This window comes from Hemitrygon akajei, unplaced genomic scaffold (genome assembly GCF_048418815.1).
Source record: "Hemitrygon akajei unplaced genomic scaffold, sHemAka1.3 Scf000148, whole genome shotgun sequence".
NCBI lineage: Eukaryota > Metazoa > Chordata > Chondrichthyes > Myliobatiformes > Dasyatidae > Hemitrygon > Hemitrygon akajei.
The window spans coordinates 726,621-748,975 of NW_027332034.1; the positions used below are offsets into that span (position 1 = coordinate 726,621).

Below are 22,355 nucleotides of genomic sequence, written 5' to 3' on the forward strand. Positions count from 1 at the left end.
CAGCTTTGAAGTAAATTTTGTTGGCAGGTTTTCCTTTATCACACGATTATCTATTTTCTTTGCTTATTGATATCCTAAATATACGTTTCATATTCTGTTGCATTGTATCCTGATGCTCTGTTTGATATTCTACCGGTTCTATTGCACCTTTCTTTATGTTTAATCATGTTCTGTACTTTCCTAGTCTAAAGTTCATGCTTATATATTTGGAAATTAGTTCCATTATTTGAATTATTTGTTTCAGCTTTACTGATGCAAGAGCAAATAATTTAAAATCATCAATGTATAACTGTGTCAAGGTATAATTCGTATTTTCTTCTGATTAGATACCTGATTTTGTCTATTTCAGTAAATTATGAGTGGGCTTAAAGCTAGACAAAACCATAGTGTGCTCAGTGAGTCTCTCTGGAAAATCCCTCCATTTATTTTGATAGTGGTCGTTCCTCTGTGGTTGTTAATAGGACGTTTATTTTACGCGAATGCTTCATCAGATGTTGCAGAAATTTCACAAGTATTGTATGAATTTTATATATATTTGGAACCTTTTAAACACACGTGGAACAGAATCAGATGTGTTTTGTATTGATAGACAATATAACACTGAAAGATTTCTGCTTTCTACAGGGTTTGAAATAGAATTACATAATCTTTTATCTGTTGTTCAAACCCGAACGGTATTCTGTCTGCTGTCCTGTGAGTATATTGTGGTTATCTAAGTTGTTATCTGAGTTGTTATTAGTTACGGGATGTACGATGCTATAATTTTAGATATAAAATTGCCTTATTATTATTAGGAGCTAATAATAACATAGTAGGTGACCATTTAGTGGTCTTATAAATGCAGAATAAAGCTGTCGTTTAGACTGGTGGTACATACCTTCAGCCTTTTATATGTTCTGCCCCATGGGAGTATGACAGAGAGGATGTATGAGGTGGTTTGGGGTTCAGTAGCAAGGCTTTGGGTCGGGTTTGCGTCTTGCCAGCTTGATTGAGTTCCTCCAGGAGGTGACAAAGGTGTTGGATGATGTTACACATGGAAATTGTCTACTTGTATACTGGCAGAGTCTTTGACAAGATCCCACATGGGAGGTTCATACAGAAAATTAACATGCTTGAGAACTGTGGGGAATTGTCCTGGCTGCCGGGGACCCAAACGGGGAGAAATTTATTGGCTGGCGGGTGGTGAATCGGTGAAATTATTGCCATAGACGTCTGAAGAAGACACCTCATTGAGTATATTTAAAATGCAGGTCGATATGTTCCTGATTAGGAAAAGTGTCAACGTTTACTGAGATAATGGGGTAGAGAGGAATTGAAGAGCAAATTCACTGAGCCGAATGGCTTAATTCTGCTCCTGGATCTTATGGTTTCAGGGAGCATCTGGAGTATTGTGTTCACTTCTGATTGTCGAGCTCTTGGAAGGATTGGTTAGGGTGCAGAACAGGTTCATCAGGGTGTTGCCTGGATTCGGTGACATGTGTTACAAGTAGAGGTTTGATAAACTTGCTTTGTTTACTCTGGCGGTAGAATACAGATCTGACTGAGTTGTGCAAGTTTGAGAGATAAGAGTTTGGGTCGACAGCCTGTATTTTGTTTGTTTATTTTTACATATGACTGGTGTCTAATACCAGAGGGCATTTGGTTAAGGTGAGATGGGGTAAATTTACAGCAATTGTGGGTAGTTTTTTAACAGAGTTGTGGGTGCCTGGAATTTACTGTCTGTGTCAACATGGCTTTGTGAAGGGAAGGTTCTGCCTCACGAGGCTAATTGAGTTTTTTGAAGAGGTAACAAAAAGCAATTGATGAAGGTATGGTAGTAGATGTGGTCTACATGGATTCAGCAGAACCAACAGCTGTATTAATAGAAAAAAATATATTGTAGAATATTCAGGCTGCAAAGAGAGATTCTTTGAATTGTTACTTGAATCCAGAGATCAGCGAATGTTTAATGGCGAATTTTGATTCCCAAGCTTTGCCAAGTCAGAGACTAACATTTGAGATGTGGTTTGAACTGTGCATTTGATCACTCACCTATCAGCTGAGTGGGTAATTCAGATAAACCTTGGGTGATGTTCATGTATTCCTGTGGATCAGGACCTGTTTAAATATTTAAAAAAAAAACATCCATGGAAACAGAGCTAAAATAATTAAAATAACTAAAATATTTATCTCAATGTGCTTTGTGTTCAGTGTGTGGTTTTAACATACCGAGTTCCTTGATTTCCCTCAGTATTCTGTCCAACTTCGGTAACTCAGTCCTCCATGTCACAAAGGATTCCCACATCGCCCTCCGGGCCCGGGAGCCTTTGCCCATCACCAAACTGAGGAAGAGTCTGGAACTCTCTGTCCGGTTTCCCTTCGTTGTCAGTTCAGTGACTTTCTACAAAAGGAAACAATGAATTTATTGTGGAGCAGACAGACAGAAATGGAAAATGTTGAGGAAAATGTCTGTTCTTGGCCCCGGTAGCTTCAGAACAGATGCAGTCACTGGGCTGCTGCCTCATCCGCCCTGGGTTCAGTCATTAACAGAGAAACAGTAACTGAAGGATATTCTATATCAATATTGTGTAAGAATAAGGTTTTACTGACACCCTGCAGTAGATGCAATGTGATTAATTTCCTTGATCTGTCAATGTGCAGTATTACATCAACTAGATGTGACAACAAGAACTGAAGAGAGGGGAGAGAGAGAGAGCAAAAACAAATGGATCGCGGCTGACAAAAGTTTATAGTTGGGTGCTTAAATCAAAAGATAAATATTGAATCGAAAGGATACGCAGGTAGGTGAAAGTGTTGGGTCGAAGCTGCTGGCATTAAAAATGAAAAGTCCTGAGAAAGAGGTGATAACGGATTGGACGATGTAGAAGTTAAGAAACTGCATAGGTAAAATGACCCTGATGATACAGGCCTGTTAACAGTAGCCAGGATGTGAGCTACAAATTACAACAGGAGAGGGAAGAGGTATGCAAAAAGGGGAATGTGAAAATAGTCATGGGGAATTTCAATATGCAGGTAGCTTTGGAGAATCTGGTCAGTGTTGAATCCTGAGTGAGGAAATTTATAGAATGCCTATGAGATGGCTTTTTAGAGAAGCCTATGGTTGATCCCACGATAGGACAGACGGATTTGCATTTGGTGTTGTGTATTGAGCCAGATTTGATTGGGGAGCTTCAGGTAAATAATCCCTTAAGAGGCAGTGGTCATAAAATAGCAAAACTCACACTGCAGTTTGAGAGGGAGAAGGTAAAGTCAGATGGATCAGTGCGACAGTTGGATAAAGGAATTACAGAGGCATAGGAGAAGACCTGGGCAAAAATATATTCGAACATGACTAACAGGGACAATGGCAGAGCGGGAATGGCTGAAGTTTCTCGGAGCAATTAAGAAGGCTCAGGACAAGTGATCACAAAGATGAAGACTTATTCTAAAGGGAGGATGATCAACCATGGCTGACAAGATAGTCAAAGCAGCACGAAAGCAAAGGAGAGGGGACATAATATTACAAAGTATAGTAGAAAGCTGGAGGACTGGGATGCTTTCACAAACCAACAGAAGGCAATTAAAAAGCCGTAAGTAGAGAAAATATGTAAAATGAAGGTAGGCTAGCGAATAACGTAAAATAGCTCACCAAGAGGTCCGTCTGATATATGAAGAGTGAAGGAGAGGAAAGTGGATTTTGTGCCACTGGAAAATGACAGTGAAGAGGTACTGTCAGGGGACAAAGAAATGCCAAAAGGTATTAGTAAGTATTTTGCGTCAGTCTTCACTGTAAAAAATACACTAGAACGTGCCAGATATTTGAGAATGTCAAGTGGCAGAAGTGAGTGTACTTGCCATTATTAAGGAGAAGGCACTCGGGAAGCTGAAAGTTCTGAAGATAGATGAGTCAGTTAAGTTCAGTTCAGTTTCTGTTTATTGCCATTTAGAAACCACAGAAGCAATGCAGTTAAAAAATGAGACAACGTTCCCCCAGAATGATATCACAAAAGCATATGACAAAACAGACTACACCAGAAAATTTACATAACGTTTTGTAATCCCCAAATCCATAGTCCAGAGAGGCTGCTGCGTATTAATGTCGGGCTACTGTCTTAGCGCGTTCCCCGGAAAGGAGCTCCAAATACACCAGACAAAACAAGACTACCCAGACACACCAAGTCAGGAGACCAACTCTACCACCCAACAAACCAAAAACTAAAGCTACAAGACCTGATCAACTGCACTCGATTGCTTCTGAAATAGGAGGCTGAAGAGATTGTGGAGACATTAGTGATGATCACTCAAGAATCACGAGATTCTGGAATGGTTCCGGAGGACCGATCATTTTAAACTATAGGCCATTTAGTCTGATCAGCGTTTGGGAAGACGTCAGCAGTCGATAATTGAGGATAATGTTTCGGGGTATTTGGACGCACATGATAAGAAAAAGGCCAACATCCATGGAAGGGAATCTTGTCTGACAGAACTGTTGGAATTTTTTGAGAGAACAGCATGCTGGGTCGACAACGAAAAGTCAGTGCAAGTTGTTCACTTGGACTTCCCGAGGACCTTTAACCAGGTACCACACATGACGCCGTTTAACAAGACAGGGAACGGCAGTATGACAAGAGAGACACTAGCATTGATAGAGGATCCATGATTTTCTCCAGACAGATTTTGACTGACTGTCAGGAAGCACAGAATGGAACAAATGGGGCTTTTTCTTGTTGGATGTTGGTGACCAGTGGTGTTCTGCAGTGGTTGGTTTTGGGAGAATTCCTTTTTCCGTTATGTCAATGATTTGAAGGCTTTATGGACAAGATTGCGCACGTTACGAAGATATGGGGAAAGACAGGAAGCGTTGAGGAAGCAGGGATTTTGCAGCAGGACATGAATGATGAAAAAATTGACAAATCAGTGACAATTGGAATGTAGTATAGGGAGGTACATGGCCATACACTTTGGCAGAAATAATGAAGACATAGAATATTTTTGAGAGTTCTAAAGAGTCTCAGGAGACCTGGTGCAGGTTTCCTTGCAGGTTGAGTTGGTGTTAGGAAAGGCAAAAACAAATGCTAGCGTTCATTTCGAGAGGATTAGAATATAAGAACAAGCACTGGCCAGACCTCACTTGTATATTGTGAACGGTTTTAGTCCCCTGATCAGTGAAAATACGCGATGCATTGTGGAAAGTCCAGAGAGGAATCCAAACTGACAGAACCAGTAATATTAAACCTGATTTTGATGAGAATGATTCCTGGATGCGCCTGTACTGGCTGGAGTGTGGAAGGATGAGGGGAATCTATTTGTAATCTGTGGAATATCGAAAGGCATTGAGGGGATGTGGAGATGATGTTTCAAAGTGGGGGAGTCTAGAACCAGACGGAACAGTCTCAAAATAGAGTGACGTCCATTTAGAACAGAGATGAGGAGATTCTTTAGCCGAGGAGTAGTGAATCTGTCGAATCCATTGGCACTGACAGCTGCGGAGACCAGGTCATTGGGTATATTTAAAACAGAGTTTGGTACCTTCTTGATTAGTCTGGTCAGCAAAGTTCACTGGGAGAAGGCAGGAGAATAGAGTTGAGAAGGATAGTAAATCACCCATGACGTAATGGCGGAGTAGGAAGATGGGCCTACTTGTGTTCCGATACCTTATGGTCTTATGATGTGTAAAGACAACAGAAAGTTAAGGAATGTCAGTGCGGCCGTCTTTTGATGGAGATCGCTACTGCCTGGCACTCGTGCTGCAAAATGGTGATCACTTCCTGAATGCAGGCATGGGCTTCCTCATTTACTGAGGAATTATGAATTAAACATTGAACCGTCTTCAAGCAACATCTTTCTCTCTCTCTATCTCTGGCTATCCATCCCATAGGATGATGATGGTTCCTTTCAGTCAGTTAGTGGGGTGGTACCCCACTCCTCAGAAAGGAACCGTGTGCGTGAGTGGATTTTAGGTGAGTAGGGCGTTGTACCGGTCCAGATCCACCCTCTCGACATCCCCTCCCGGATCCAGCAGCCTGGTTGGGTCCAAGACGGCTGGGGGAAGTTCTGTTGCAGTGACTGGCCAGACCAAGCTTCGATGCGAGGGATGCCCTTTCCGTACTTGTTTGCGAGATGACGTTGACCCTAACAGATGGGTCATCCGCCCTTACACAGGTCTTGTTTTTCGTCCTGCAGGGTGTCTAGCCACCCTCCTCACCAGGCCAGCCTGGTGGGGGAGCTGGTTTAGTCACTGACCATCCGACCATGCGACAGGTAGTACTGGGTTACATGGTACCGGTAGCACTCAGACAAGTGGTCTGACCAGAACATTCACCGATGATGGAATTAAGGTAATCGAGGATGCAACTGAACATGGATGGGCTTAGGACATTGCTCTGAGAGATAAGAGGAATGATGTCCCGGCCTTGAATGATTGATCTCCCAGAACAGTTAGCAGTAGGAAATTGGAAAGGTTTTCCATAACTCGAATAATGGTCAACAATTATGCAATAAATCAGCATAATTCCCTGATGGTCCACTGCACTGTAAAATAATCCCTCAGTTTCACTGCTACCAGGTCTGAGCAGTTACAGTTGCTCAGCATCTGAGATGAGGTAGTAAACTGGATTAGACACTGGCTTTTTGGAGGAATCCAGATCGTGACTATAGACTGTTGCATTTCTGATTGGCGCCTGTAACTCGTGTAGTGTCACGGGGATCGGCGCTGTGTCTGTTGTTGTTTGTCATCTATATCAATGATCTGGATGAAATTATGGTTAACAGTATCAGCAAATTTGCGGATGACACCAACATTGGGAAGGTGCAGTGGACAAAGAGGAAGACTACAAGAGCTTGCAGTGAGATCTAGACCAAATGGAGAATGGGGTTAAAAGGGGCAGATGCAATATAATGCAGACAAATTGCACTTTGGAAAGGCCAAGCAGGGTAGATCTTACACAGTGACCGGTAGGGCACTGTAAAGTGCGGTAGAACAGAATGATCTGGGAATACAGGTCCATAAGTCATTGAAAGTGATGGCAAATGTGCTCAAGTTGTGGATCTGAAAGAAAGTTTCTTATCGCATTAACCTTCATCAATGAAAATATCGTGTACAATAGATGGGATATGATGTTGCATAAGACGTTGATGAGGACTAATTTGGATATTATCTGCAGTTCTGCTCACCTACCTACAGCACAGATGGAAGTAAGTTAGAAAGAGTACACAGAAATAAAAACAAGGATGATGTCGGGAAGAGAAGACCTAAGTTCGAAGAAAAGAGTGACCGGCTTAGGACTTTATTCATTGGAAAGTGGAAGATTGAGGGGAGATTTGAGAGAAGTTCACACAATCACATGGGGTATAGACAGGATAAATGCAGCAATATTTTGTACTGAGGTAAAGAGGTATTACAACAAGAGGTTATCAGCAAAGGGTGAAAGGTGAAAAGTTCAGGGGGTACAAAGGTGAAACTTGTTGACTCAGAGGGTGCTAAGAGTGTGAAACTAGCTAGCAGCGCAAGTAGTACAAGCGGTTAAAAGAAGTCTGGATAGATCCATGAATGATAAGGGTATAGTGCACTATGGCCTGGTGAAGGTCAATGGGAATACATAGTTAAGTAGTCCAGCATTGAATAGATGGGCCAACAGGCCTGATTCTGTGCTGTACTTTCCTATGACTATGACAAATCAGCCACACATTCTTTGGGAACTCACGGAGCCAAGACCAGATATGGTTAGCAGGTTTTCCTCTGTCAAGTACGGCGGTAAAGTCGGTTGTCTCAGTTTACAATCTGACAGTTTAATATTCGTCCTGGATTAGTGAGATGAGGTGAATCTGCCCGATGGTCCAAACAAGATTTGAAATTAGATTCAGACTGAATGCCTGTTCGAAGTCCAGATATGCAGTCACTGCTCTTATATCACACTGATAAATACAGCAGGTGAGAGAGGAAAAAAAAAGCTGAGGCTGACCCTTTTGCTCCCAGTGCTCCCCATATTAACAGCTGAAACCAGATCTGCTGGAGACAAGTCAAAAATCAAAGTCTCCATCCCCAGGTGAATTCCCAGTCTCCATTCACGCCAAGAACGTGAAGGAGATTAATTTTGGTCACTATTCCCAGCAGTTCAGTGACAATACACAAACCACACTCACCTCATTTTCTTCACTACTGAAATGTCCCTCCTTTGTCAACATCCAACCGAGTCTTTCAACCTTTTCTTCAATTGCTTGTTTGAGTCTGTCTCTATAGAATTTTGTCAGTTGGTACAGTTGATATTCGCCCACCTCTGCCAGGAGGTCAGAGATTGTAAACTCTGGCTCTGTGAATATAAAAAGGAAAATGTAGGCTTGAACTGAAATATTCTTCGTTTCCACCGCTCTCACCAAACTCAACAAAAAAAACATGACTTGAACCTGCCTACAGACACTAAAACCGATTTATTCCCAATCTCCAACTGGCCTTAAAACCGAACCAACAATGTTCTAGGCATTACGTTCATAGAAAGACCAGATTTGATGCACACCAGTCCATCCCTCAACCGACCCACTCACCTATTTCAATTTTGGATGGGCAATAAATGCTGGGACTGTCGGTAATATGCGCTTCCCAGAGATGCTCTCTCCATCCTGGCAAATACATTTCCCTTCATTCACAACCCGGAAACACTCTCTTATCTGGACAACTGCCTTTCCTCCAATACACATCCTGGAAATCCTCAGAGCAGGTAGTACATTTCCTGTCGTGGGGTAACGGGTGCCCCACTACACTACATGTACTACACCCACACATTCCCCCTCTCATCTGACCAACCCTCCAACAAGGAATCGCTTTTACCCTCCTCCCTGCCACATTCTGCAAACACATCACCCTCATATTTCACACACCCGCTGCTTGTTGGGGACTTGAAAATTCCGTGCTCAATGAGCTTCCGAGCTGACAGGCAGTCGCCTCACTTGTGCCGGTTCCAGGGTCCTGATCGGTGTCTCTGATGTCACTGTCTCTGGGCTGACAGACAGTCGCTTCACTTGTGCCGGTTCCAGGTTCCTGATCGGTGTCTCTGGGCTGAATTTTCTCCACTTCCGCTGCGGCCGTACTGCATTCTGAGACATTGCTCTCAATCTGACCCTGCTTCGGTACCTTGCTTCCCTTGTCCCGATCATCTTTCCCCGATGATCCACCTGGTAAAAACCTCTTCAGTACGTTCCGTAATTGTTTCGATTTCCTACCTGAAACAAATGATGAATTGCAGGTTATTGGAGTATGATTTAGATCTGAGCAAAACTGATTCAGACTGCAATGGAGCCGTGACTCTGGCTGACCAGATTTGGAGTGGGACTGTGCTGGTGAATGTGAACCGTACATCCTGCTTGGTGACCATCCTGATAAGCCGGTGACTGGACACATTCACTCCCAGTAAAATAATAGGATAGACACAGTAATGCAAATCACTTAATTCACAGCAGTTGAATGATGACCACGGGATCTGAATGCAACGGTGTTGGGTGATACTGGGAAATTAAATAAATATATGACGTTAAATTTACCGGCTTGTAATTTCTCGGATTACTTTTAGATCCTTTTTTAAAAAATGGAACAATATGAGCTATCCTTCAATCCTCCAGCACCTCACCCGTAGATACCGACATTTTAAATTTATCTGCCAGGGCCTCTGCAATTTCAACACTCGTCTCGTTCAAGTTCCGATGGAATACCCTATCAGGTCCTGGGGATTTATCTTCTCTGATTTGCCTCAAGATAACAAGCACCTCATCCTCTTCAATCTGTATAGGTTCCATGACCTCACTACTTGTTTGCCTTAATTCCGTTCACTCCATGCCAGTTTCCTTAGTAAATAGAGATGCAAAAAACATGTTTAAGATCTCCCCCATTTCTTTTGGGCACATGCATTGCCGACCACCCTGATCTACAAGAAGACCAGTTTTATCCCTTACTATGCTTTTGCTCTTAATATACTTGTAGACGCTCTTTGGATTATCCTTCACCTTGACTGCCAAAGCAACATCTTGTCTTCCTTTAGCCCTCCTGATTTCTTTCTTAAGTATTTTTGTACACTTTTTATACTCCTCAAGCACCTTATTTGCTCCTTGTTGCCTATACCTGTCATACATCTCTCTGTTCTTCTTTTTCAGAGTTCCAATATCCCTTGAGAACCAAGGTTCCTTATTCTTAATCACTTTGCCTTTAATCCTGACAGGAACATACGAACTCTGCACTGTCAAAATGTCTCCTTTGAAGGCCTCCCACTTACCAATCACATCCTTGCAGAGAAAAACCTGTCCCAATCCACGTTTTTTAGATCCTTTTTCATTTCTTCAAATTTGGCCTTTTTCCAGTTTAGAGCCTCAACCCGAGGACCAGATCTATCTTTATTCATCATCAAGTTGAAACTAATGGTATTATGATCACTGGAACCAAAGTGTTCCCCTACACACACATCCTTCACCTGCCCTAACTCATTTCATAATAGGAGATCTAATATTGCATCCTCCCTGGTTGGTACATCTATATATTGATTTAGAAAATTTTCCTGAACACATTTTACAAACTCTAACCCATCTAGACCTTTAACAGCAAGGGAGTCCTAATCAATGTGTGGAAAATTAAAATCCCCTACCATCACAACTTTCTGTCTCCTGCAGTTGTCTGTTATCTCTGCGCAGATTTGCTCCTCCAATTCTCGCTGAATATTGGGTGGTCTATAATACAACCCCATTAATGTGGTCATACCTTTCCTGTTTCTCAGCTCCACCCATATGGCCTCGGTAGACAAGCCCCCTAATCTGTCCTGCCTGAGCACTGCTGTAACATTTTCCCTGACTAGCAATGCTACTTCCCCACCCTTCATTCCTCTGCCCCTACCACGTTTGAAATATTGGAACTCTGGAACATTAAGCTGCCAGTCCTGCCCCTCCTGTAGCCAAGTTTCACTAATGGCTATAATGTCGTAATTCCACGTGTCAATCCAGGCCCTCAGCTCGTCAGCGTTCGCCACAATACTCCTTGCATTGAAATAGACACACCTCAGAAGATTATTACCACCACCAAAGAGTCATTCTGATTTTGCATGAACTTTTAACATTATTTATTTTCACCCCCGCTCCACTATCTGCTCAGGAGCTCTGGTTCTATAGAATGGACTTGATTAAGCTGGAAAGAGTTTAGTGGAGAATGACAAATATGTCACTGGACTAGGATGTTGGGTTTTCAGTTATATGGTTCGTCTGGGACCGTTTGCCCTGGATAATTGGAGCTTGAAGTGTGACCTTACACATATACTTAAAAATAATCAGGGGCGTAGATAGGGTAGATGGTCATAGACTTATTCCCGGGGTAGAGGAGTCTAAGACTCGAGGGCAGAAATTTAATATGGACCGACGGGGCATTCATTCACGTGGCCGGTGATCGGTATCAATTACATGCAGCCAGAGGGGGCAGTAAACACAAATAATTTTAAAGTTGAGAGGATGTGGGCAGAGAAAAGGATAGAAGTCTTTAAGGGAAATTTGGGAAAAGCTTTGGGAAAACGGAGCAAGCACAAAAGACATTTGGATCAGCATGAATTAGCTGGGCCGACGGACCTGTGTCCAGGCTGTTATATCTGTTTTATTCCCCCCGGAATCAGAGTTGAGCAGATTGATGCCCATTGGGGACTGAGACATTTGGTCATTGGCTATACCGGGTTTTCCATCAGAGATCCTGGGAATTTTAAATCCAGGTAGCAGATCATCTTAATAGGGAAATATTGAGAACTCACATTCACCATTTGTACACAGCGCAGACATGGATGCGGGTATTAAAATACTGAAGCAAACCGCATATTTATCCAGAATGAGATGTCATCTGATCCTCAGCCATTACCAATGCTGCCAATGTTCTCGGCTCGGCTACAGAAAACAGATTTCAGAAACTCCCCTCATCTCCTTTCCACAGCAGCCAAGAAAACCAGGAGGGAGTTGATAGCTGCCGTTCCAAAACCTGAAATGCTCGTTTATCACACAATCTCTGAATTCCTGGAAATGCTCCTACCATCTGGTTCTGAATTTTATAAATGAAAGTTGGAGATATCTTACACATCAGGGCCTGTCTCGAGGTGAAACAGAAACTGACCCAGGACTTTTACATAGACCACAAGCCCGCAATTGCATTCCTGTATTTCACTCACAGCCACCTGATCCAGGAGTACCTGCTCCTTTCACTCAGGTGAAGCTTTGAAACTCACTCAGGTGAGTGGAGTGATTCGACCATTATCGGTGTCAGGTCCCTGAGCTGGAACTGTTAGATTGATCAATTACATCAAGGCCGCTTTACCAGTGGGATCAATGATACTGCTTGATGAAAGTTTTCTGTGCCCAGTTAGCATCTGTGTAAGTTTGTTCATTTGTACTAGTGTGTGCTAACAGGACAGAAATTTAGTTAGAAAGATCCCAATGATCATACCTTTGTCCATTCTGTATCTGACTGACGATGGTTGATTGCCGACGTCTTGTTTACACTTTGGTCCTGGAGCAGGAAAGCTCCACCTGCTGGTGATAACCTGAATTACACACAAGCAGACTGAGTCAGAGAGAGGGTACGATTACAGTATTTGCAAATAACAGTATCGCCATCCAATGTATCAGAGCATCCGTTGGCTTAGGGACAAAACATTCCCTGTTAACATAAAATCCCACACCATGTCTGTGTCTATTCAGTGCATCTACTGATAGAGTTACAGAGCAACAGAGCACAGATAGAGACCTTTCAGCCCAATGAGACAATGCTGACCACAGTGCTCACCGAGATGGTCCCAATTTCCAGTGATGGGCCCATTTCCCACCTGGCCTCTTCACTCCATCTACACATCCCAACTGCTTCTGGAATTATAGAGTTGAGCCTGCCTCATCCACTTCCTCTGGCAATTCCCTCCACATAATCACCGACCTCTACATGAAACCGTTGCTGCTGGTGTTGGTTTTGGAATCTATTTACCACTCCTCTGCCCATTTAGATCCCCAATAAGCTACGATAATCTTCACCGTGAACACCATCCACTAATTTTGTGCCATCTGCGAACTTACTGGTCAAGCCTTGTACATTCACATACAAATGTTTGTAGGATAGTAACTGTTCTGGAACCTGGTGTTGCGTGTCCTGAGGCTCCTGTACCTTCTACCTGATGGCAGCAGCGAGGGAAGTGCATTGCCTGGGCGGTGAGGATCTTTGATGATGGATGCTGCTTTTCTACGGCAACATTTCATGTAGATAAACTCAATATTTGGGAGACCTTTACCCGTGACATACTGGACCAAATCCAGTATATTTTGAAGGATTTTCTTCTCAAACGCATTGGTGTTCCCCGACCAGTCCATAATGCAGCCAATCAGCAGACTTTCCACCACACATCTGCAGAGGTTTGCCAACGTTTCTGATGACATACCGAATCTCCACAGACTCCTGAGGAAGGAGAGGCACTGTCGTACTGTGTTCGCAATTATATTTATATGAAAGGTCCAGGACAGGAACTCTGAGAGTGACACCCAAGAATTTAAAGTTACTGACCCCCTCCAACTCTGATTCTCCAATGAGTACTGGCTCAAGGACCGCGGGCTTCCCTCTCCGGAATTCTACAATCAGTTTCTTGGTCCTATTGATATTGAGTGAGAGGTTGTTGTTATTACTCCACTCAGCCAAGTTTTCAGTCTCCCTCCTGTATGCTGATTCACCTCCCATTTTGATAGAGTCCACAACAGAGGTATCATCAGCAAACATATATGGTGGTAGAGCTGTACTTAGCCACACAGTCACAGATGCAAAGCGAGTAGAGCAGGGGGTTAAGTACACATCCCCGTGGTTCTCCTGTGCTGATGGAGATCGTGAAGGAGATGTTTTTGCAAACTGAACTGAGTGAGGTCTACAAGTGAGGAAATCCAGGATCCAATTACACAAGTATGTATTGAGGTCAGGTCTTGGAGTTTGCTGAATAGTTTTGCGGGGATGGTGCTTTTAAAGGTACTCTGATATTTTTTACTTTGAACTTACTCAGCTTCCCGTATGAGGCAAATGACATCGAGCTGCAGCTCCAGTTCCTTAACTCATTCTCTGCGGAGTTGCTGCTTGGTGCACCTGGTGCAGATGTGGTTATCTGCGAGGCTGGAGATCTCCCAGAATTTCAGTAATTTCTCTTTTTGTATTTTAAACAATTCACAAACATCAACTGATTTCACAATGCTTGTGATGTCCTGAACAGATTTTGCTGAAATGCAATGCCCATATTCACTAGTTTTCTCTTCATTCCGATACATCAATGTTCACAACATCCATCCCCAATACCTCCGCACCTCACTGTCAATCTGTTACATCTCCTGCTGAGGTCACTTGTCTCTTCACTGAGGGGCAGTGATCAGAGACTTAAAGAAAAAAACAGGCAGCTCTCCTTCTTGTGCTGTTACTGAACAGTGGCTCACCAAGGATAACCGAAAAAGCAAATAACAAAGCTTTACATCATGTACTGTGAGTTTAATTATGAGCAAGAGTAATGCGGCAACATTCTATAATAATGAAATTGAAGTTGTATTGGCTCCTTTTACCCTGCGTCATGCTGCATTTAATTCAGCCTGTGCTGGTGATGCTCCCCCAGTTCACTGCTCCAGGGGCGAGGGTCCTCTCCCAATCCCGACCCCGCCAGACAATCCCAACACAGAAAGGAAAGGAAACTGCCGCCCATCCAGGAACAGTGAGCACGCGCAATGACTGTTGCACCATCAGTGCAGGGGGTGGCGGGGCTGAAATGAAACCTGCAGATGCTGCAGATCTGCGGTAAAATGAGAGGGGGACACAGGGTCCTGTGACTGGTGGAGTGTCTCCCGTGACAATAAACCGGATCCTTATTTTAATTATGTGGAAATATCAGATAGACTGGAAATTCGGGAGGGAGGTTTAATTGAAGTGTACACATTTTTGAGTAGCTCAGAAAAATAGAAAAGACTAAATTCTCACACAAATGGGTAATATACCCAGAAACTTTGGCTGCATTTCGGCAGGTTGGAAGAGTGGAATGGAGTCAGGAGAAACATATTCCCCACCTGCAACGGAAGGTCGTTACAGATGTAGATCTCATTGCCTTGTCCAAACGTGCGAAAGACGTGTGTGGTCCCAGCATCACAGCCTCATCCTCACCCCTCCCGAGGAGCAGAATAACAGGGGCTGAGCGTTAGCTCATCCAAGGAGGTTTGGGGTGCAGGTCCCACAACCCGGACTGACCCCGGCAGGTTCAGTCCAGGAAGCGGGGCGAAGGCCGCCAGTTCGATTGAGATAACGGGTCTCACTGCCCAGCATCAGATCTCCTCACTCGGGACTGGTCTCAATACTCACGATGAGAAAGTTATGTCTTCACCCCGCAGTCAGTGATCCATCCCCCGGCTCCCCGCCCGGGGGACTTTTTCCGACCCCGAAACCTATTCAACAAAGAATGGAAAGGAAAACACCGCCCATCCGGGAATGCGAGCATGCGCATTATGGTCAATGCGTCATCAGAGGGGAGGACTGTCCAGGGTGATCTGCTTTGGGATGGAGTGGCTGCATCCAGTGCAGAGTCGTGCTGTTTAGGATTTTCATAAACAGCAGTTTTATTGATGTTAGCTGGAATTGCCAGCAAGGAAAACACATATTGCATCAGGTAACAGAACACCTCCTGTACACAGTCTTATCTCCTGGAAAACTAAACACTTTCACAATGTCGACCTTAGGTATCCCTTCCTCTAAAAGCGACTGAATCATTCAGATCGCTGATCACTGAGAGCAATTATGGTTTGTTGGTCATTAAAGTTCGCCCTGGGTGGTTTGGATGGAGTTGATGTGGAGTTCGGTGTGTCACAGTGAAAGAACCGGACAGCCAAACGCTCTGACCTAGTGACCTCCGGCCATGGATGGTGCCGCAGTGAACCTCCTGCAAGGCGCAGGCGCAGTTGCCGACTCCAGCTGTCGCCGGCGGGACTCCTGTACGAGCGGCGGTGAGGAAGGGGCTGATCTCGGCTTTGAGTAAATAGAAGTTGGGTTGCAGTGGGAAATGTCCGGTTTCGAGCTCTGCCGGACAGCCAGAGGCTCCGGGCTCTCCAGTCTTTCAGTCCCGGTTTTGCGCCTGACCGGGATTGTGGGATCAGTTAGATGCGGGTCCCCTTGCTGGGAGGGTGGACCTGCGTGAAGAGGTGCTGTCTATATGTGCGGATGTGGGCTGAATGCTGGGAAGGATTTGGAGCTATCGGCACAGTAGAGGGAGGGTGGGATATTGAGCGTTATCGGACGCAGTTATTGGACGTGGAGGACGGACATGGGGAAAATTAAGTGGTAAACTAGGGAGGATCTGGTCCATTGGATCTGACAGGATATGTCAGGAAGCAACAATTTTCTCTTCATATTAATTAATTACTGTCTAATCTTGCTGTTAACACTGTTTGTTACAGAGTCCCAGAACCTAGAAAGTCTCAGTCTACACATCTCTTGTGAGGCCGCACTTAGAGTATTGTGTTCAATTCTGTTCACCTCATTGTAGGAAGGACGTGGAAACTATGGAGAGGGTGCAGAGTAGATTTACTAGGATGTTGCCTGGATTAGAGGACAAGTCATATGAAGCAAGGTTAGCAGAGCTGGGATTTTTCTCTTTGGAGCCTAGAAGAATGAGAGGGGACTTGATAGAGGTCTACAAGATTATGAGAGGCATAGATAGGGTGGATAGTCAGTACCTGTTTCCCAGGGCACGAATAGCAAACCCCAGAGGGCATTAGTACAAAATTATGGAAGGGAAGTTTAGGGGGGACATCAGGGTAAAGTTTTTTTTACACAGAGGGTGGTGAGTGCCTGGAATGACTTGCCAGGGATGGTGGTGGAGGCTAAAACATTCGGGGAATTTAACAGCCTCTGGGACAGACACATGGAGGAAAGAAAAATAGAGGGTTATAGGTTAGTTTGGGTTTAGTACTTTTTTTTAAGGATTATTTGGGTCGGCACAACATGAAGGGCTTGTACTGTGCCGTACTGTTCTATGGTTCTAACCTAGACAGCCATCACCGTCATGGGCTGCGAGTACAGATTGGGAATGGAGAGGGGGTGTCAGTGACCTCTGCATCAGAGAAGGACATGGGTTCGTACAGCCGTCTGTCAGATATAAATGTTCTCACAATGGGATAAGAATTGGTGGCAAATCTGGAGTTAAGAAAATGGGATATTGCCCGACACAATCATCTCATGTCCTACCGGCTAACAGGAATAAAATACTTTTAATATAAAATTGAAAGTAAAGTGCTGGAAACTCGGTACATCAGATTGGATATGTGGAAGGAGAAACTGTGGAAGACTCAGTATCAGAACTGGGACTGTCCAAGATGCAGCCCGATCTGCTGAACGGTTCCAGCGTTTGCTCTTTTTACTTGAAATGTTGCGCAACTATTGACCGATTACAAGACGTTTGTGACGGCCTGAACGAAGCTGCACAACTTTAATGCCCACATTCATTAATTTTGCCCTCATTTCAACACAGGGATAATACAGTCGATACATTCAGTGCTCACAATATCCTCCCCATCCCACTATCAATCTATTTCCTGACAAAAGAGAAACACAATGGACATTTGGTAACGCTGAAACTAAAATCGGAATGGCTGTCATTAACCTACGTGCTGTATTGAATAAATCCTCTGATAATCCAGGTAACAAATACCGATTTCAGAAATGACTCAGTAAGGCAAAATACTTCACAATGAAGACAGCGACAGAACAGAGATTGTTGGTATAATCATTGGTGTGATACAGGCTGGACAGATATTGAACAAGACATTTGATATAGATCATTGAGGTGGTAGGATACGGGCTGGACAGAGGTTGAACAAGATGGTGGATATATATCATTGAGGTGATGGGATACAGGCATTGGTCCCACTTGCAGCTCAACAGCTCAACAGTCTGCCAGTGTTTGACCCGCAAAGTGGTGAATATCTCTGCTCGACACCACTCTGGGCTCCGACGTTTCCATAGATGAGCCCCTCATGTCCCTTCCCCACTGTGAATGGGCTCCTTCCCCCATCCGGCTCCTTGATCCCCCACTGGAATAAACATCCTCTCAAACTCTGTCCACCCCCTCTCTCACCATCTTTATCCTCACAGTAAAATCCCTCAGCCTCGCCCTTACGCCGAGATTCCTCCCCAGGGGGCCGGCATCAAGCAGATGAACCGAGTGGTCTCCTCCTACCTCCCAGCAATACATCAGACTCCGGCCGCAGGAGTCGCTTCACAAACGCCCCAACTTCCCTCGGAGGGATGTGGAAATAAATCAAAAATCAGGACATTTACTTGAGGTTTATTCCGCCTTGACGGGGAGTTCGATGCGGGTGGCGGAGATGAAAGCAGCGGAGGTAACGCCCTCTCAGCTGCTCTGCCTCCGCTATTCGGCGTAACCAGTGATAAATATGTCTTCACTCCTCTGTTGACTGTGGGGTGGGGTGGGTGGGTCAGGTAATTGTCACCTTAGCCGGTAAAGTTCGACAGTCTCAACACCAGTGTGACGTAAGGAATTGCACACGTGACTTCAGATCCCGGTAAGGGGGATCCCACACGTGACATCAGGCATGTGCCGGGGTTATTAAACTTGAACATAAAGTGGACAATGATTGTATCATAAACAGAATACATGATAAATATAGATGTTTTCATTCAGTCAATATCAGTCTTGTAAATGTTGCATTTTCTCCCTAATGCAGACAAGGGAGCAACCATGCTCCAAGGGTCTGTCCCCACAACACCCACTGGGACAGCCTGCAGGCCCAAGGTGGGTCTGTTCACTCCGTTGTTTAAACCGAGATTCCTCAAACAAAAGGCAGCCACTGTGTCGCTCCAGCCCATTGTGTCATATAGTAATCGTGACTTGCTCTCAAAATCTCCCCCCACACTGCACTCGCAGGTCAACACTTTACCCGTGTCTCCTAATAATATACTGAATACTAAATCCTCGGCGGGAATACAGAGTTGCTGTACATGTGTCTTCACAGAGATATGGCTCACTGATGAAATTTCGGATGCAGTCATTCAGCCAGACGGACTCGCCTTGTTTCGTGCGGACAGGGGTGCAGCTCTCTCCGGTAAGACTCGCGGTGGCGGCATCAACACGAAATGGTGTAAGAACTCTGTGCTGGTTTCCAGACATTGCTCATCGTTAGTGCAGTTTGTGGCTGTTAGATGCAGACCATTTTATTTGCCACGGGAATTCACCTCCATCCTTATATTCGGTGTCTACATTTCCCTCCAGCGCTAATGCTAAGGAGGCACTTGTGAAATGGTCGGGGTTATCAGCGATCTGCAGAACGCACACCCTGATAGTCTGTTTATTGTCGCCCGTGATTTCAACCACGCGAACCTTAAGTCAATGTATCCCAAATTCTATCAGTATGTGGACGTTGCAATAAGGGGGGAGAAAGTGTTGGGCTTGGTTTACACAAACATCCCCGACGCTTACCGGACACAGCCCCGACCCCACCTCGGTTACTCAGACCACATCTCTGTTATGCTAATCCCAGCATACAGACCGCTCGTCAGGCGCTCCAGACCAGTTCAGAAGCAGGTGAAAACCTGGCCAGCAGGAGCCATCTCTGCTCTTCAAGACTGCTCTGAGAACACTGACATGTTCAGGGAGGCTGCAACCGATGGAGACTCTACCAACTTAGAGGAGTACACAGCATCAGTGACCAGCTACATCAGCAAGTGCATTGATGCTGTTACTCTGCCCAAGACCATCACTATACGTGCCAACCAGAAGCCATGGATGACCGCAGAGGTGAGTGCGCTGCTGAGGTCCCGCGACTCCGCCTTCAGATCAGGCGACAAGGCAGCCCTAACAACAGCAAGGGTCAAACTGTCCCGAGCCATCAGAGGGGCAAAGCGTGCACAAGCCCAGCGAATCCACAGTTACTTCCAGGATAGCGGCGACACGCGGCGCATGTGGAAGGGCATCCAGGACATCACCAATTACAAGACAACATCACCTGACTGTGCAGGTGATGCCTCCCGCCCGGCTGCGCTAAATAACTTCTACGCCCGGTTTGAGGCGGAAAATGACGGGGAGGCGAGGAAGTCCACCCCTCCTACAAATGTGTGGTGCTGTGTCTCACCGTGGCCGACGTGAGAGGAAACCTGTGAAGGGTCAATCCACGGAAGGCTGCTGGACCAGACAACATCCCTGGTAGGGTGCTCAGAGGATGTGCAGACCAGCTAGCAGATGTTCTCACTGACATCTTCAACATTTCCCTGATTTCCAAAGTGCTTCAAGGCCGCCATCATCGTCCCCAAGCCGAAGAAGTCATCAGTGTCCTGCCTAAGTGACTACCGTCCCGTTGCACTTACATCCATCATCATGAAGTGTTTCGAGAGGCTCCTCATGAGGCATATCAAGTCCCTGCTGCCCCCCTCACTGGTCCCCTGTAGTTTGCGTACCGTCCCAACCGTTCAACAGACGACGCCATTGCCACCACACTCCACCTGGCCCTAACCCACCTGGACAAAAAAGATATACGTTCGGATGCTGTTCATAGACTTCAGTTCAGCATTAAACACAATCATCCTTCAGAAACTGATTGGAAAGCTGAGCCTACTGGGCCTGAACACCTCCCTCTGCAACTGGATACTAGACTTCCTGACTGGGAGACCTCAGTCAGTCCAGATCGGGAGCAGCATCTCCAACACCATCACACAGAGCACAGGGGCTCCCCAGGGCTGTGTGCTCAGTCTACTGCTGTTCACTCTGCTGACCCATGTCTGTGCTGCAACACACAGCTCGAACCACATCATCAAGTTCGCCGATGACACGACAGTGGTGGGTCTCATCAGCAAGAACGACAAGTCAGCTTACAGAGAGGAGGTGCAGCGGCTAACGGACTGGTGCAGAGCCAACAACCTGTCTCTTAATGTGAATAAAACAAAAGAGATGGTCGTTGACCTCAGGAGGGCACGGAGCAACCACTCTCCGCTGAACATCGACGGCTCCTCGGTAGAGATCGTAAAGAGCACCAAATTTCTTGGTGTTCACCTGATGGAGAATCTGACCTGGTCCCTCAACACCAGCTCCAAGGCAAAGAAAGCCCAGCAGCGTCTCTACTTTCTACGAAGGCTGAGGAAAGTCCATCTCCCACCCCCCACCCTCATCACATTCTACAGAGGTTGTATTGAGAGCATCCTGAGCAGCTGTATCACTGCCTGGTTCGGATAATTGCACCATCTCGGATCGCAAGACCATGCAGCGCATAGTGAGGTTAGCTGAGAAGATAATCGGGGTCTCTCTTCCCGCCATCACGGACATTTACACTACACGCTGTATCCGCAAAGGAAACAGCATTATGAAGGACCCCATGCACCCTCATACAATCTCTTCGCCCTCCTGCCGTCTGGGAAAATGCTCCGAAGCATTCGGGCTGTCACCACCAGACTATGCAAGAGTTTCTTCCCCCAAGCTATCAGACTCCTCAATACCCAGAGCCTGGACTGACACCTTGCCCTATTGTACTGTTTATTATTTATTGTAATGCCTGTACTGTTTTTGTGCACTTTACGCAGCCCTGTGCAGGTCTGTAGTCTAGTGTAGCTTTCTCTGTGTTGTTTTTTAACGTAGTTCAGTCTAACTTTTGTACTGTGTCATGTAACACCATGGTCCTGAAAAACGTTGTCTCATTTTTACTGTGTACTGTACCAGCACTTATGGTCGAAATAACAATAAAAGAGATTTGACTTGATTTGAAGCCTTATTCGTCCTCGCTACGTCAGAGGATATAAACACCCATTTTCCCACTTCAATCCGTCACCCTTACACCTCCGCCAACTCCTTGTTGAGGAAGAGTGACATTGAAGAAACGGGCTTGTTGGATCTTTTCCGGGAGTCGGGCTAGGAAACACGTGGCGGGATCTACGGAGGGAACTCCTAAATGACGAAGCCCACATCCCCATTGGGTGATATGCTAAATTGTTATTTGCTGTCACCAATGCGAGATAAATGAAATTCACGTCACTTCACGACAGATACCGGGCACGCACAGTATGATCAAATCGTCTCAACGTCAGCCCGGGATTGCGATGGTGACGAAGCTCCGCGAGAGTGCTCGCGTGGGCAGTGGGCGGGGCGGTGAGCTGGTGCGTGCGGCAGATGGGGAGACTGTCCAGTCAGTAACAGGGAACGGGGAGCGCGTCCCTCAGTCCCGTACCGCGCTGGCCAGATCACCGACTGAGTCATGGTCGATCCGTAACCCTCTGGAGTATAACATTAGCACACAAATCTCCATGTATGTAGTTAATCGATGTAGTTTTTCTTATATACTTAATCAAGGTAATGTTTCTTCTCAGTTCCACAATATAACTA

At 45.3% G+C, this 22,355-nt stretch overlaps 2 protein-coding genes across 7 annotated transcripts in view; both read right to left on the reverse strand.

Annotated features, from left to right (window-relative positions):
- LOC140723932 (uncharacterized) overlaps positions 1-22,355 on the reverse strand; it is a 522,919-nt gene that overhangs the window by 80,603 nt on the left and 419,961 nt on the right. The gene's annotated exons all lie outside the window — the stretch shown is intronic.
- Positions 1-22,355, reverse strand: part of LOC140723931 (NACHT, LRR and PYD domains-containing protein 3-like) — a 51,953-nt gene that overhangs the window by 13,486 nt on the left and 16,112 nt on the right. For all 4 annotated transcript variants that reach the window (XR_012098006.1, XM_073038477.1, XM_073038475.1 and 1 more), the window contains exons 3-7: positions 12,428-12,524; positions 8,854-9,195; positions 8,122-8,288; positions 2,209-2,380; positions 2,032-2,097 (exon numbers count right to left, since the gene is read on the reverse strand). Coding sequence is in view for 3 of the 4 variants with exons in the window: in XM_073038477.1 (XP_072894578.1) it covers positions 2,032-2,097; positions 2,209-2,380; positions 8,122-8,288; positions 8,854-9,195; positions 12,428-12,437 (757 nt within the window). In the remaining variant the exon portion in view is untranslated. The remainder of the gene's footprint in view (positions 1-2,031; positions 2,098-2,208; positions 2,381-8,121; positions 8,289-8,853; positions 9,196-12,427; positions 12,525-22,355) is intronic.